This window comes from Lissotriton vulgaris, chromosome 1_1, assembly GCF_964263255.1.
Source record: "Lissotriton vulgaris chromosome 1_1, aLisVul1.2, whole genome shotgun sequence".
Lineage (NCBI taxonomy): Eukaryota > Metazoa > Chordata > Amphibia > Caudata > Salamandridae > Lissotriton > Lissotriton vulgaris.
The window spans coordinates 1,072,891,668-1,072,905,250 of record NC_141685.1 but is presented as its reverse complement, the minus strand read 5'-3'; the positions used below and the strand labels follow the sequence as shown (position 1 = coordinate 1,072,905,250).

The following is a 13,583-nucleotide window of genomic DNA, read 5'->3' as shown; positions in this document are numbered from 1 at the left end:
CGGACAACCATCTACCCCACCCTCTCCCAAACTAACCCATGCGCTCACACCTCTACTTGTTGATCACTATACCCCCATTATCCTTTGCACTGCCACTACCCCTAGCTCTCACCAGATGCCTGAATGCCTCTGTTATGTTACCAGAATTACTTCACCCCTCTCCTTGGCAAACCTCCACAACCCAGCTCGAGCTATCCATCTCACATGCATCCTCTCAGTCCATTAACCTCAGCAGACTGGGTTCGGCTGTAGCCTCCACCCCAAACTCTGTCCATCTGCCTCAGCAGGGTGGATTCTACCTTAGCCTCGACCCCAGGCTCCAGTGAGCTCCAGCATACTACCCTCCCCACCACAAACCCACCTGTCTCCCACCTGATCCCTATAATAGCTTGGCTAGTACACAAAATAAACACTATTCTGGAAAATATGTAGTCACTATGTAGGGGCGCAAAAGAGTAGCCACATTCTGCCCCAACCCCATGCAGCTATGCTGAACACTGTTCCTGTCACACACCCTTTGATCCCCCATTACCAACCCCCAGTCAAATCGCCTCCCACATTCATCACTACTTCAAACCCAGATGCACCTCGCTTGGAATATCGAAGTAGGAAGCTGTAACGCTGAGGAACACCTATGATAAAGCCTCCATCCAACACTACCACTGCAAGATTCCATTAATCCGTGGCACGAATAGGACCCGGAACACTACGCACCCTCCCAGGACACCCATCAAATTAACTACCATCCAACCCAGTCAGCCTGATATGAGATCTTTACTTTACTGCATGCTTCTAAACTGTTAGTCAGCAGTCTAGTATGCCACTGACATAGCTGAAAATATATTACGATACAATATTGACATTTACTTTCTAACTGAAACCTTGTTAAATGACCAGTCATCCCCCTATATCGACCTCCTCACCCCACCGAGCTTCTCAATCATTCGCTGCAAATACAAGGCTAGCAGGGCGGTGGAGAAGTCATCATACACAAAAAATGATCTTTGCCCAACTCCGTTGCGCACTACCAAATACCCCATCTTTGAATATTTAGGAGTTCAGCTCTACCCTAAAGGCCCCAACCCGGTTAAACGTCATGTCATCTACTTCCTCCCATGCAACAACCTTCAATTCTGCGTCGACTTAACAGATATAATACAGCACAACTCTCTAAAAGGAAGCACATACATTATACTGGGAGACCTAGAGCATCACCTGAATAATACTGAATATCCGCCCTCTGGGAAATAAACGATCTTACCCAACACTGCTATAAACAACTCACAATATGGGTTCGACCCTTGACGCAATCACCTCTAAACACAACACCATATCCCTCCACCGACTGCACTGATCATCATCCAATCCTTTTAAAGATCAATACCGCCTGACATAAGGGCCCCCCAATCTAGTCATCCCAAACACTGCGTGAGGAACATACATAGTAGAGCTAGAAGCACTAGTCAGTTCTCAAATTCTATCCTCACCCGAACCCTCCTACGCTACTGACCTAACCGACCACTAATACACAAAAATAATAGAACTAGTTGAATCAGTCGCCCATCTGAAACTCAAGGAGCATGCCCTCCAGATCCTGGTTCAATAAAGACGTAAACAACGAGAGGCGTCAATTCCATCAAGCCAAAAGAAAGTGGAGACAGCATCCCTCGTTAACCAATCTCTCGATCCTCTGGGCTGAAGGACTTGAAATACAAAAAACACAAACTACTAGCCCCTTGGCCCAACAAAGCTCCCCTGGCGCAAAGTATGAATGTCTCTCCCTCTCAGCAACATTGGTCACTAACCAAAAACCCTTGCAACCTTGACTGAATTAGACCATATCCCTTAAGAAGAAGTCTGCCAACTACTCACTAGCATGAAGACGACATTGCACATCTCTGACCCCCTCCCTGCAGCGCTTGTTAAAAATCTCAGTCACATCATCACTCCTTTATGGACAAAAATCATTAACTGCTTCCTATGGAGCAGCTCTATGCCGGCTCCCCTCAAACTTGGTCAAGTCACCCCCTCATCAAAACAAGCATTTGCAATGCAATAGGTCTCGCATTTACGAGAGTTTGAGCTATTGGCATTGTAAATGATAATGCCAGTTATTTATATGTTGGCTTTCAAAACAGATAAAAAAGGCATGGTCATTAACAATGCCAATAGCTTAAATTTTCACAAATGCGATACCTATTGCATTGCAAATGTTTGTTTCTAGTTCTGTCCTATTAGCTGGTTAGTTCGTTTTGCCTATTCCAAACACCACAATACTTTAGCTTTCGCTGTAAAACACGGCCTCGCGACTTCATCCGATGGACAGGTCGAACACGGACATCTCCAGTCAGTAAAATAGTCATTCTGTTGACTATTGATATTTTTGTGCGCCACAAATACATCACTTAATTAGCACAATGTGGAACTTCTCTTTTCATTACAAACCTGGCTTATTTATTGACTTCCTGATACTATTATATTAACAAAACAACCGACCAATCAGTGTTATGTGGTGATCAGTACAGTGGTTACAACCATATCTCTGACGTGTATTTCAAAACAACTACTTAACTTCTGCTTTAGTCAGAATAAGGTTTGTTTTTTCGATATTTTCCACAAGGTGTTGGTTTAAAAAGGCACATTAGACCTAACTCTGATCACAATATTCATGTGTTTAATAATGGTACCTTTTGATTTCGTAATCATTTCTAGTCTTCTGGTACAGGCACACAATCAAGTAATTTTTTCTGACTTCGGAATAAGAAATTGGTAAAGTTCCTGGTGAAACCTACATCCTCCTTTACGGATACTCTCTAAGTTTGTTTTAGGGGCAATACTTTATACCTGCAGGAATGTCTTCCGTTTTTTTTGCGACCGTTTCCTGGGTAATTGGGGATTACTTTGTCTTTTCAATAATGCTCCCATTTATGCAGGCCCCTTTTTCGCAATGGTTTCTGGGGCAAACACTGGGTATACATTCACATCTGGTTTCTCTCATCGCTCTGCTACTTAGTGTATGGCCAATAAGATACTGCACTTTGTAGGAACACAATTTATTGATTAATTATGTGGTGCAATCATATTTTTTTCTTTGTTTGGAAGGGCATATGAATGTTCATTTCCACTTTGGACATATACTAAACCACAAACACCAACAATATGCATATTGGGATAAACAAATGTATAAGTATTCTTCCGAACACTGATTCGTCTGAACACTCCATCCTTAAAAAAGTCGTAAAAAGCCGAGCACACTCGCCAGCTGCCAGAACAACATAAGAATTGTGCTTCCAACAAGGTTTGAGGGACTGTTAATAACGCAACCCATTAACTGTCAACCAAAGAGGGCCGGTGTCTCGTGGGAGGGAGAGGTTGTGGGGCAGGATGGGTCATGGGAGGGCTACTGTCCCTGGGGAGGTAGAGGCTGCAGGAGAAGGGAGTGGGAGGGAGTGACAGAGGAGGCTGGCTAAGGATGTGGGAGGAGAGCGCATTCCTCACATGGACTGGGGAACAGCCGGGGCTTGCCGAGGCCCAGAGACATACAACGCAGCAGGCTGGCACACACACAACTTGCACACACGCTGACACACACACACACACCATAACTTTTGCGTCCAACGCATGCAAACGAAAGGAGAAATCTGCAGCAAAAGGCGGATAGATTCAAGTGGTGATCAATATACGGAATACTGCTGAAATTCAGAGTCACGCATTTCCTCAATAAATTAACTACTTCCAAAAGTCTGCCAATGAGAAGAGCCCATCATGCTTTCCAAATAAAGATGAGCAGTCCATGGGATACCCCTTTACTTAATAACATTTGCGTCCCAAAAATGTGCAAATAAGAGGGGGGTTGTTCACCACTGGGACCCTGAAGAGTCCAGCGGGGCATAGGCAGGAGTCAAAGAAAGGCTGCTCTGACTGCCACCTAAGGCACTGTTGTGTGATCTCATGTGCCGCCCTGGGGGCTTTAAGCTTGAAACAGCCGGAAGCCCCCAAGCATAGAGTGACCCAGGATAACCCATGCGGTCCGAGATGCCAGGACAAACCAAGAATTTGCGCAGCGGCTGCAGGGACGCGCGCAAACTCCAAAAGAGATACTGCTTCACATTACGCACAGCGAACAGGCACAGCAGCCGCCCCCCACCCCCACTGACTCGACACGAAACCTAAACTCCGGTTGCACTTTCCGCGCGACGGAACAGTACACAAGTACATGGCAACATCGAAGAGGCCCTGCACCCTCTCGGTTCCACCAAGCAAAGGATAAACAAGTGCTAAGTAGAACAAAGAGTGCCTGAAAAATGAATTACTGAAAATCGTGACTTGAAGAAAGGGTTCACAACCTCTCTTTCCTTTAGTTGCTTCCCTGTAAAATGGATGAAAAAAAAACAACAAAAAAACGAACAAGCCCGCGAGTGGTGCACGCCACAGCGAGACATCTGGTTTCAATTATCGCGCCTGTGTCGGGCACGATAATTGAAACCACATGGCGGCCATGCGGGTAAACGACACCAATAGGCCATGGGCGGAGCAATGCGCCCGCCTTTGGCCAATTACGTGCTGCGTTTGTTAAAAAGACGCACGCAAAGGCCAATAGCCTGGGGCAAAAGTAAAAGCACACATGCACCGTGTGCGAGCATGTGAAGCGATTTCTGAAAGCCCCTACATGAAGTCTCGCTGCACGAGCAATGCTGCACACTGCAACGCTTGGCGCGAGACCTAAAAAGAGACACGGACCAGAACATCCATAACAACTACAGACCTATAACTTATCTCCCCCTCCTTGCAAAACCAATAAAAAAATGCATGCTTGCACAACTCAACAGCCACATTGAAAAATATAACTTGAACGGCACTTTCCAATCTGGGTTCAGAAAAGAATGCATCACAGAGACTGAAATTCTGAACATCATAGATGGAGTTACACAAATCCTGGGATAATGACCAGGCCTGCCTCCTACTCCGCCTGGACCACTCGGCTGCCTTTGATACTGTCAACCATGACATTCTCCTAAACATCATCTTGCATCATGCAGACATCAATGGAACTGTCCGTAAGTGGTTTCGTCTTCCCTGAACCAAAGCTCTCAGCTAATCAAATTAAACAACTCGACCTCAAAAGCAATGCTCGTCTCGCAAGAAGTCACACAAGAATGTATTCAATCTCCCGCCCTATTCAACCTCTATACAGAACCCCTAGCAATGAACCTGAAACAAGCCAAAATTGCCTATCATCTCTACGCAGATGGCACTCAACTCTATTCGAAAATATTGTCAAAGACATTCAGAGCCTAAATAGCACTCTTTCCACAGTTCAATCCAGGCTGTCCAGTAACCATCTCAAGCTCAACAAAACCAAACTCCTTTTCATCCTACCCAAAGAAAAAACCTTTCCCATAGATATCTAGCTTGACAATTCAACTGCATTAAACTGCCAACTATCCATATCCAACTCTGTTAAATCCCTAGGGATTACACTTGACAGACACCGGAGTATGATAGAGCATATTAATGACACTGCAAAAAGTGCCTTCTACACGTTGAAACGCCTTATAAAGTCAAGCCTTTCATCCCTTTCGAAGACCTAAATACTGTGGTACAATCCTTAGTCCTCCCCAAGCTGGACTACGTGAACACAACGATAATGGGTGCCCCAAAACCACACATAGCCCCATTGAAGGTCACATTCCATCCCATGGCTAGACTACCGCCAGATGAGAACCCCTTCTACCACTTAATTTCCACTCTCAAGAAACTCAACCGACCATCTATCAAGACAAGAGCTATACTTAAAACTGCTTTCATAACCCACAAAGCTCTCTACACAAAAGAAACAGCCTACCTTGCAAATAAATTTTCAAAAGTCAGTCAAAAGAGACCACTTCGAGGATCTGACAGTCTACTCTGGATTCCAGCAACATTTAAAAAAGAGAAATTCCGTTCCTTCGCCAGAAACGCTCCTACAATCTGGAGCTCGTTGCCTCAGGATTTATGGGACAATCATTTCCTCACTTCAAGAAGAATCTGAAACTTTCTCTTCAATAAATATCTAAACCCTCAGCCTTAATCAATACAACTGGTCTGTTAGCTCCCACCCCGGACCTTCTAAATACATTTTAGCATCACTACCTCAAGGAAACTATGCCTCCGCTCTCCCCACCTTCACAACACCCTACTATAGTTACCTCAACATGGATATCATCCATCTATTCTATTGTCCATCTAAAATGTCTCCTTTATATATTATTAGATATTTTATTCATGTTACATATAAATTGTGTACTTGCTGCTGTGCTAATGTTGTAATGCACTACACACACACACGGCTGAATTTGCACAAATAAAAAGGTATTCAGCACTTACTTGGCCCGTGTCCGTTCAGTTTTTGCAGCGGTGGTGGAACTTTGCCACTGGGTGGAGACGTGGTGTACCGGATATATATATATATACATACATACACATATATATTCACAGAAAATACCACAGGTTACAGGAACGTTATAGTTAGGCTGACATTTCACTCGTACAAAACTAGAGAAATTCAGCAGTTATAGTTAGCTGAGCGAACTATAACTCGCACCCCAGCAATGCGCTGCTAATGACGTTTGCATATTACATCACTCATGACATGGTCAGTGACATCTCTGATGACATCTCAAATGACATATATACACACACAAACATATATATACATACATTGCACCTACCTCAAATGCCATCCTATATATGGACCGTACCCACCTAAAATATAGTCCACCAATACGGTCTGTCATATATTATTCCTTATAAATCTTAATGTATTTTTATTTACTCCACATGTAACTCATGCACTTGCTCTTGTGCTAACACTGTAAAGTGATATATGCATTTATACTTAATCCTCTTCAAAATTGTTTCACCAACGTATCCTGCTATCTTCTGTATAACTTGTTTACATTTCGTCACCATGTATTTATATTTACCCTGTGTGTAACTCATGTAATTGCTAATGCGTAAACGCTGTGGAGTGCTCGGATACCTTTTGGTCAAGTTCACTCTGTACAAACCTCAATAAATAAATAAATGTATGAGAAATTTGATGAGTGGGTGTAACTGCATAGCGACCACCAACTTCCACTATTTAGATTGAAGACCGCACTTAATAGACACAGTCTGCACAGTCCACAGTGAAACTTTATTGGAAAAACAGAAGTATACACAAAATAACATACTTCACAGTTAAGATGAAGGGGCTTATTTACAAGGCCCTTGTGCCTCTGTTGCATCATTTTTTGTGATGCACCAGCAGTCCAACCTGCTGCCCCATATTTACAAGGACACGTAAAGCCACCTTGCATGGCTATTTGTGTCCTTTTAAATATGGCCCCTTAACACACAACAACACTTGGCATGGAAGGGGCGTGCCATGAGTGTTGCTGTGGGTGTTTCCGCGCAACACCCATTCCTTAAGCTGTATTTCCAGCTTTATGAGAATTTGCAAACCTGGAGATCCTGCTGATTATTATGCCTCCCCAGGGGAGGCATACGGAGGCGCAACAAGGGAAAGGTTTTCATTTCTCCTCATTTTTTCCCTCTTTCGATGCGTGCTGCATTCTACAGAATGCATAGGAAGGGGAAATCACCCCCTGGGATTGTTTTCATGCAGGAAGGTGTCCCTTCCTGCGTAAAAACAATCATTCCTGTCACACAGGCACCCTGACACCATGGTGCAAGGGTGCCCGCGTCGGCGCATGGCAGCTTACTGTACGCCAGTGGAGGGGAGAGCAAAGGGATCAGTCATACCATTGTAGATATGATGCATCCCTTTGCTTCGGAAATAAAGCGGCGCAGCCAGATGGCGTTCGGCACCGCGCTTAATTACTTGTAAATAAGGCCCAAAGCGTAGAAGAAAATTAACTGATCTGCATGTGCCAGACAACACATGCATCAACCTGTTTTGCACAGGACAAGTTGTATGATTTGTGAGACATTACAAGTTCATTCTAGCATTCTTCAAAGACGATACTATACTCTCAGTCTCAATTTTCCTACAGTCACCAGGGCTACCACATATCTCTCAGAAGGAGAGCAGGTAAATTCTTTATAATAATGGCACTGATTTCAGACCAAGCAGAAAAGAAACACTTTTGAGGACTACATTTAGACCACCAGTTCAGAGGCTATTCAAGTTACACAAAAAGGGGTGAACAAGAAAGGCGTCAGATGAAGCAATACAAAGGCAAGAACAACACTGTGAAATAAAAATCACTTTTGTTATTGTCAGGCACAAATTGTTCATGGTCCCCGAGGAAAAGCAATAATATTGATGAGTTTGAAACTCTTTTGAAGGAAGCTATAAGTGTGAGTCAATGACTAATGAACTAGACAGTGGTCTAATAAAAGTGAAATGCTGTTATAAACCGATAGAACTGTATGTAGGCTTAGTAGCAACAGTACTCTACAGAGTGCAATTTATAACTTAGTCTGAAATAGCGATTCATAAGGAATCGCTATTCCAGACTCGCAAAGCGGGATTCATGTAGGAATCGCAAAAAGATTTGCGATTCCTACACAATCCTTATTTGCGATTAGCAAATTGCTAAATCGCAAATAAGGAATAACTCCCCATTCATTCCTATGGGCCTTTTGGCCCATAGGAATGAATGGGGAGTATTCCTTATTTGCGATTAGCAATTAGCTAATCGCAAATAAGATAGCGATTTAAAGGGTGCCAGGGGTGTTCAAAGGACACCCTGTAGCACCCCTTAAATGCAAATTGAAACAGGTGTTGCGCACACACATGTCCAAAGGAAAAACTTAGAAAAATGCTTTTAAAAGCATTTTTCAAAGTTTTCGCTATTTACCACGAGGTTTGACCTCGCGGTAAATAGCGGGCCGAAATTGCGAATTCGCAATTTTTTAATGGATGATGAATTGCCTTTAAGGAATCTCAAATAGAGATTCCTTAAATGTAATTCCTCGCAAAATTGCGACATCGCTATTACCGATTTTTGCATTTGGGATGATGAATCCCAAATGCAAAAATAGAGCTCGCAAAGGGCCAGATTCTCAGAATCTGGCCGTTTGCGAGCCGATTTCGGCTTGATGAATCAGGCTGTTAGATACCAAAGAAGAAAATGTCAAACTTATGGTTACTATAAGATAGGTTCAAAATGTAATATAGATAGTACAAGTGAGAGAGGAGAAATCATGTCAAGAGTTAGGAAAGAAGAAGAAATAACATGTTGTGAGGACCAACAACAGTACTACTGATGTGGAAGCACAAATCATCCATCACACAGCAGTCTGTTTACGGAATTCGACAAAAGGTAACAAATGTGACCGGAAAGGACATTTTACAGAGGTCTGCAGGACAAGAAGCGGAGAACTCAATGCTATGGGAGACAAGAAACGTGGATTCACAATTAGAACAGATAAGGAGTATAACCGAATTGGTGACACTTCAGGTTTGCTAAGAACTGGCTTAACAATGTCTCACCTTGGGGTTAAATAAGCCTTAAAAGTTCTTCACAAATTCATGATACTCTGCACCACTTACAAGGCATGCTGGAAGAATGGACACGCTTATCTCCAAAATCCGACCATCCCACTAGGTCCTTGACAGGAACCTACCATCACCCAGCATACAAGCTGTTCAACCATACTCACACCTTTCAATGACAAACTCAGCAGCAGTTCACTGGAGACCAAGACCTATAACTCAAGAATACTTTGAATCCTACCCCGAGAGCAGAACTCAATTAGCTCCGATTCCCAAAATGTTTGACAACTATGTCTTAAGGATGGTATTTGACTGGTGACATGGCTTTGTTAGTGCCGTGTTTGATTCCACCATGTACACTTGGGGAAGCCAGTGTGTAAAGTCGCACAAGAGCAATGTTCCACATGAACTTATGCTTCTCCAAAAATGTATCTTGCATTTTAATGATACAGTGCTACGAAGGAGATTTGAGGTCATCTAAAATGACAAAAAATATATACCATAATTCCAAGAAATGTTTAGGAAGAACACTGGAAAGATACTGTTTTGAAACAAGAGTAGTTTACGTTTTGAAAGATACAGTAAGGTGTCAGTTGACAAAAGTATTCAGGAAAGAAACATGGATTTCAAAGGCAAAAGTTGTAGGATCGGATAAATGAAACAGATAAAAGCCTGTGACCCTCAGGGGATGGTGGCACAATGTTTATCTTTCAATAACCATGAGGTCAGTATTGAGCGATTAAAGGATGCTGGTGCATGAAGAAACAGGAAACATTTTTGGTAAAAAACAACGATATTCTCAGACAAGATTGGAGTTCAAGTATAAGAACACAGAATGTGTTCAAGAGGAAGCAATGCTAGATAATGTGTCATCATTTAAGGAAAATACCATTACTGGCGAGAGGTGAAGTCAGAAAAATGCTTTCAGGAAGTGATGAGGCAGGGATAATGGAATAGGTAGAATACAGGTTGGCTGCCTCAGTGGTGATTTCTAAGAAGCATGAAAAAGAGGACACGTTCTATATTGATTTATATGATTTAAATAATGTATTTTATAGGGCAGATAACTACTGTCCATATTTATCCAGATACAGTTGATTGTGACGGATGCCAAATGAGAAACTGAATGTCAAATCAACCTACTGCTTGGGTAAGCCCAAATCAGGTATTTACTGTGCGCATCATAAAGAAAGGAAAAGATCTTCCAATCTACTAGGCGTGTATTTCTGTAGTCATAGCAGCTTCTGCCTTTCTAGAGGTCGTGGGTAATATGATTAAAGGCCAGTACAACATCCTGGTCTTTCAAGATGGCATCTTAGTATAAGGGGAGTCCAAAAAGCTGTAAAATAAAGAACTGGAAATTGTCTGAGACACAGTGGCTAAACCAGGTCTAATATTGCAAAAGGGAAAATATCAATTCATGAAGAAAAACAACTTGAATATCTAGGTCACAAAATGTGTCGCAAGAGGGCGAGTTCTAAGTATGGTTTATTACTGGCTATAAACGATACCCCTGCTCCCGTGAAGGCTAAAATTGCTCATGCATGGGTCTTACGCAAGGCATATTTCAGTACGTTGAAAGAGCCAATAAGAGCTCTGCCAATTTTTTTAACCAGTCTGTTTGTGGTAGAAAAGCAAGGATTGGTGTTTTATTTAGTTAACGATTGTTTTAATAAACAGTAAACGTATGCCTTTCTAAATCAACATTAGCCCACCCAGCAGAACAGCTCTATTATTACCAAGTGCTTTGCTGACAGCCCAGCTTGGCCAGTCACTGAGCATAATAAGAACAATCAGAACCCAGACAATGAACTAACTCTTATGGTTAATGTTACAGACAAGGTCGAAAAGCGGGCTTTGAGCCGTGTTTGACTCCCCATCATATAGATATACTCTTCAACAGCCATACATCTCAATTCACCGCCATTTGCCGGGAGTCACTTTCGCACTTAAAACGAGTAAAACGCCAATTATAAACTTCAAAGGTATCACACGTCTATGAAATCCTCCAACAACATATCGTAGCTCGATTGCTTTCAAATGATTCACCTTCTAAAACCACTCGATCTCCTCGAATACTCTTTAATAGTGGGAGGTAAAAGCAGGTCTTGTCATTATCCCTCTTTCAAGATCAGTCCTTCAATCAATAACCTATCTATAACTCGTGTCCACTGCATAAACCCAGGAATGTCCTCCTCCCACAAAAGATTTCCAAAGCCCCTTTATGGGTTGATACTCACTTATCTTCGTTATCAGACATCTCTCAGTTGCTCTGATCCCTGGCGCACGCCGAACGGTGTCTGAATCACACTTCGGCGCGTACGACTGACGTCAGGCTGCGTACATCAACATTCGAAAGTTGGACTCCCATTCAAACATGGCCGCTACAACTCTGTCATTGGCCTGGCTACAGGCAGGTTAGGACGTCACACGCCGTCCCGGACGGAATGACGTCCACAGGACCATGAGAAGTTTATTGTTGCCATAGTGATGTGTAGAGGGTAAGTGCAGGGAACCGTTCATTGCAAATACAGAATAACTAGAACAGTACAAGCGGTAAGAATGTTTTTTAGAGAGTTTGTCTAGACATCTCTGCTCTCTCTTTCTGGATTGTTATTACAATAATTATATTTGTGTGTGTGTTTTGTTCGTCCGTATTTTGCTTAAATATGCCATGTAAATAAAAGGCCTTAGTGTTATCCACTTAAATCGTATATACCACTTCGGAAGGATGACATTCTTAACTGATGCTATAGGGCATAGCAGAGGCCACAAGTGCGTGTTTAGCTCTCTGGGTACCAATTTTTCGTTCTAAGGCCCTGTTAATTTCTCTTATTCGGAAATAACTCTTCAAGATTCAATTTTCTCGTCCCATACTCCATATCAGGGGTGTCCAATGTAGGGCAAGGAAGGCTGGGATCGTGACGCATATTAAACAGTTGTATATGACAAGAGGAGGCAGACGAATAAGAGGTTTGTCCTCAGCCAGTACAGATAACTATGACACAAACTCCATCATCAGAACACTTTCGAACTGATGAAAATAAATGAAATAAAACCACGTTATGCAAAAGAAGGTCAGTGTAATGTAAGATAAGGTTTACTATTTCCCTGTTTGTATTACACAATTTGAAAATGGCTCTCTGTAAATAACTCCGCTCTAAAAACAAGCATTTGTGATGCAAGAGGTCTCGCAGTTACAAAAGTTTAAGCGATTGGCATTGTAAATGACAATGCCTTTTATTTATGTTTTTAAAACGAAATCAAAAATAAAAGGCATTGTTATTTGCAATGTCAATAGCTAAAACTCGCGTAAATGCGAGACCTATTGCATTGTGTAGGGGACCGGACATATAGGGCAAACAATATATGCATATGTGGCATAGAGCACGCATACGGACACAGTGGTGGGCTAGTCGGACCGGAAGTCCCGAGCGACCCCGGCCCATTTATTTATAGCCTTCTGGTCACGCCTGGCCAGAAGGTGATAAAAATGTGAACGTGTTTCCGGCTGCCGCCAGGACCTGGGTACAACCACTAGAGCGCTGCATTCCTTCCCAAATCAGACTTTTAAACAAATCAAAGCAAAATACTTAGCATGCAAAGTCTGCCAGTTTCTTGCTTGGCCTGGGGTTGGGCCTAAGGTTATATTGTCGCCGTCCCCTCATCGGTGCATACTCTGGGTTGGGTCGCTGTGGCGTTCTTGGTGACATGGGTGCCGTGGCAGGAGAGGGTGTCGGTGACTCAGAGTGATGGAGTTCTGCTGGCTCACTTGCAGTGCTGCACCCTGCCGGTGGTTTACCAGGCTGCTCTTTACAGATAGGTGTAGATAGTTTCCGTTTGAACCACAAGACATTCCTCGTCACTTCTTCCCCCTCTCGCTGTGCTGTTATGGCAGTGCCCTTGGTTGTTCGAATCGTCCATGGTACGGCCTCATACAGGGTTCTGAATTTTCCACCTGGCCTTCTCTCTCGGATGAGTACTGAATCTCCTGGAACTCGTGCTCGATTGTGAGCTCTCTGCTCTGCTCGCCCTGTCGTATGGATCAGGTACCCAATTTTCCGCCATGGGGAGCAGATCACGCCTTGGGCCCGACAGC

The 13,583-nt window shown here is 43.1% G+C and overlaps 1 protein-coding gene across 2 annotated transcripts in view; it reads right to left on the bottom strand.

Annotated features, from left to right (window-relative positions):
* The window catches only part of POLR2F (RNA polymerase II, I and III subunit F), a 75,109-nt gene extending 63,263 nt beyond the window's left edge, over positions 1-11,846 (bottom strand). For both annotated transcript variants that reach the window (XM_086963238.1, XM_086963246.1), the window contains exon 1: positions 11,725-11,846. In XM_086963238.1, coding sequence (XP_086819364.1) covers positions 11,725-11,744 — 20 coding nt within the window. In that variant the 5' untranslated portion in view covers positions 11,745-11,846. The remainder of the gene's footprint in view (positions 1-11,724) is intronic.
* Between the last annotated feature and the right edge of the window lie 1,737 nt (positions 11,847-13,583).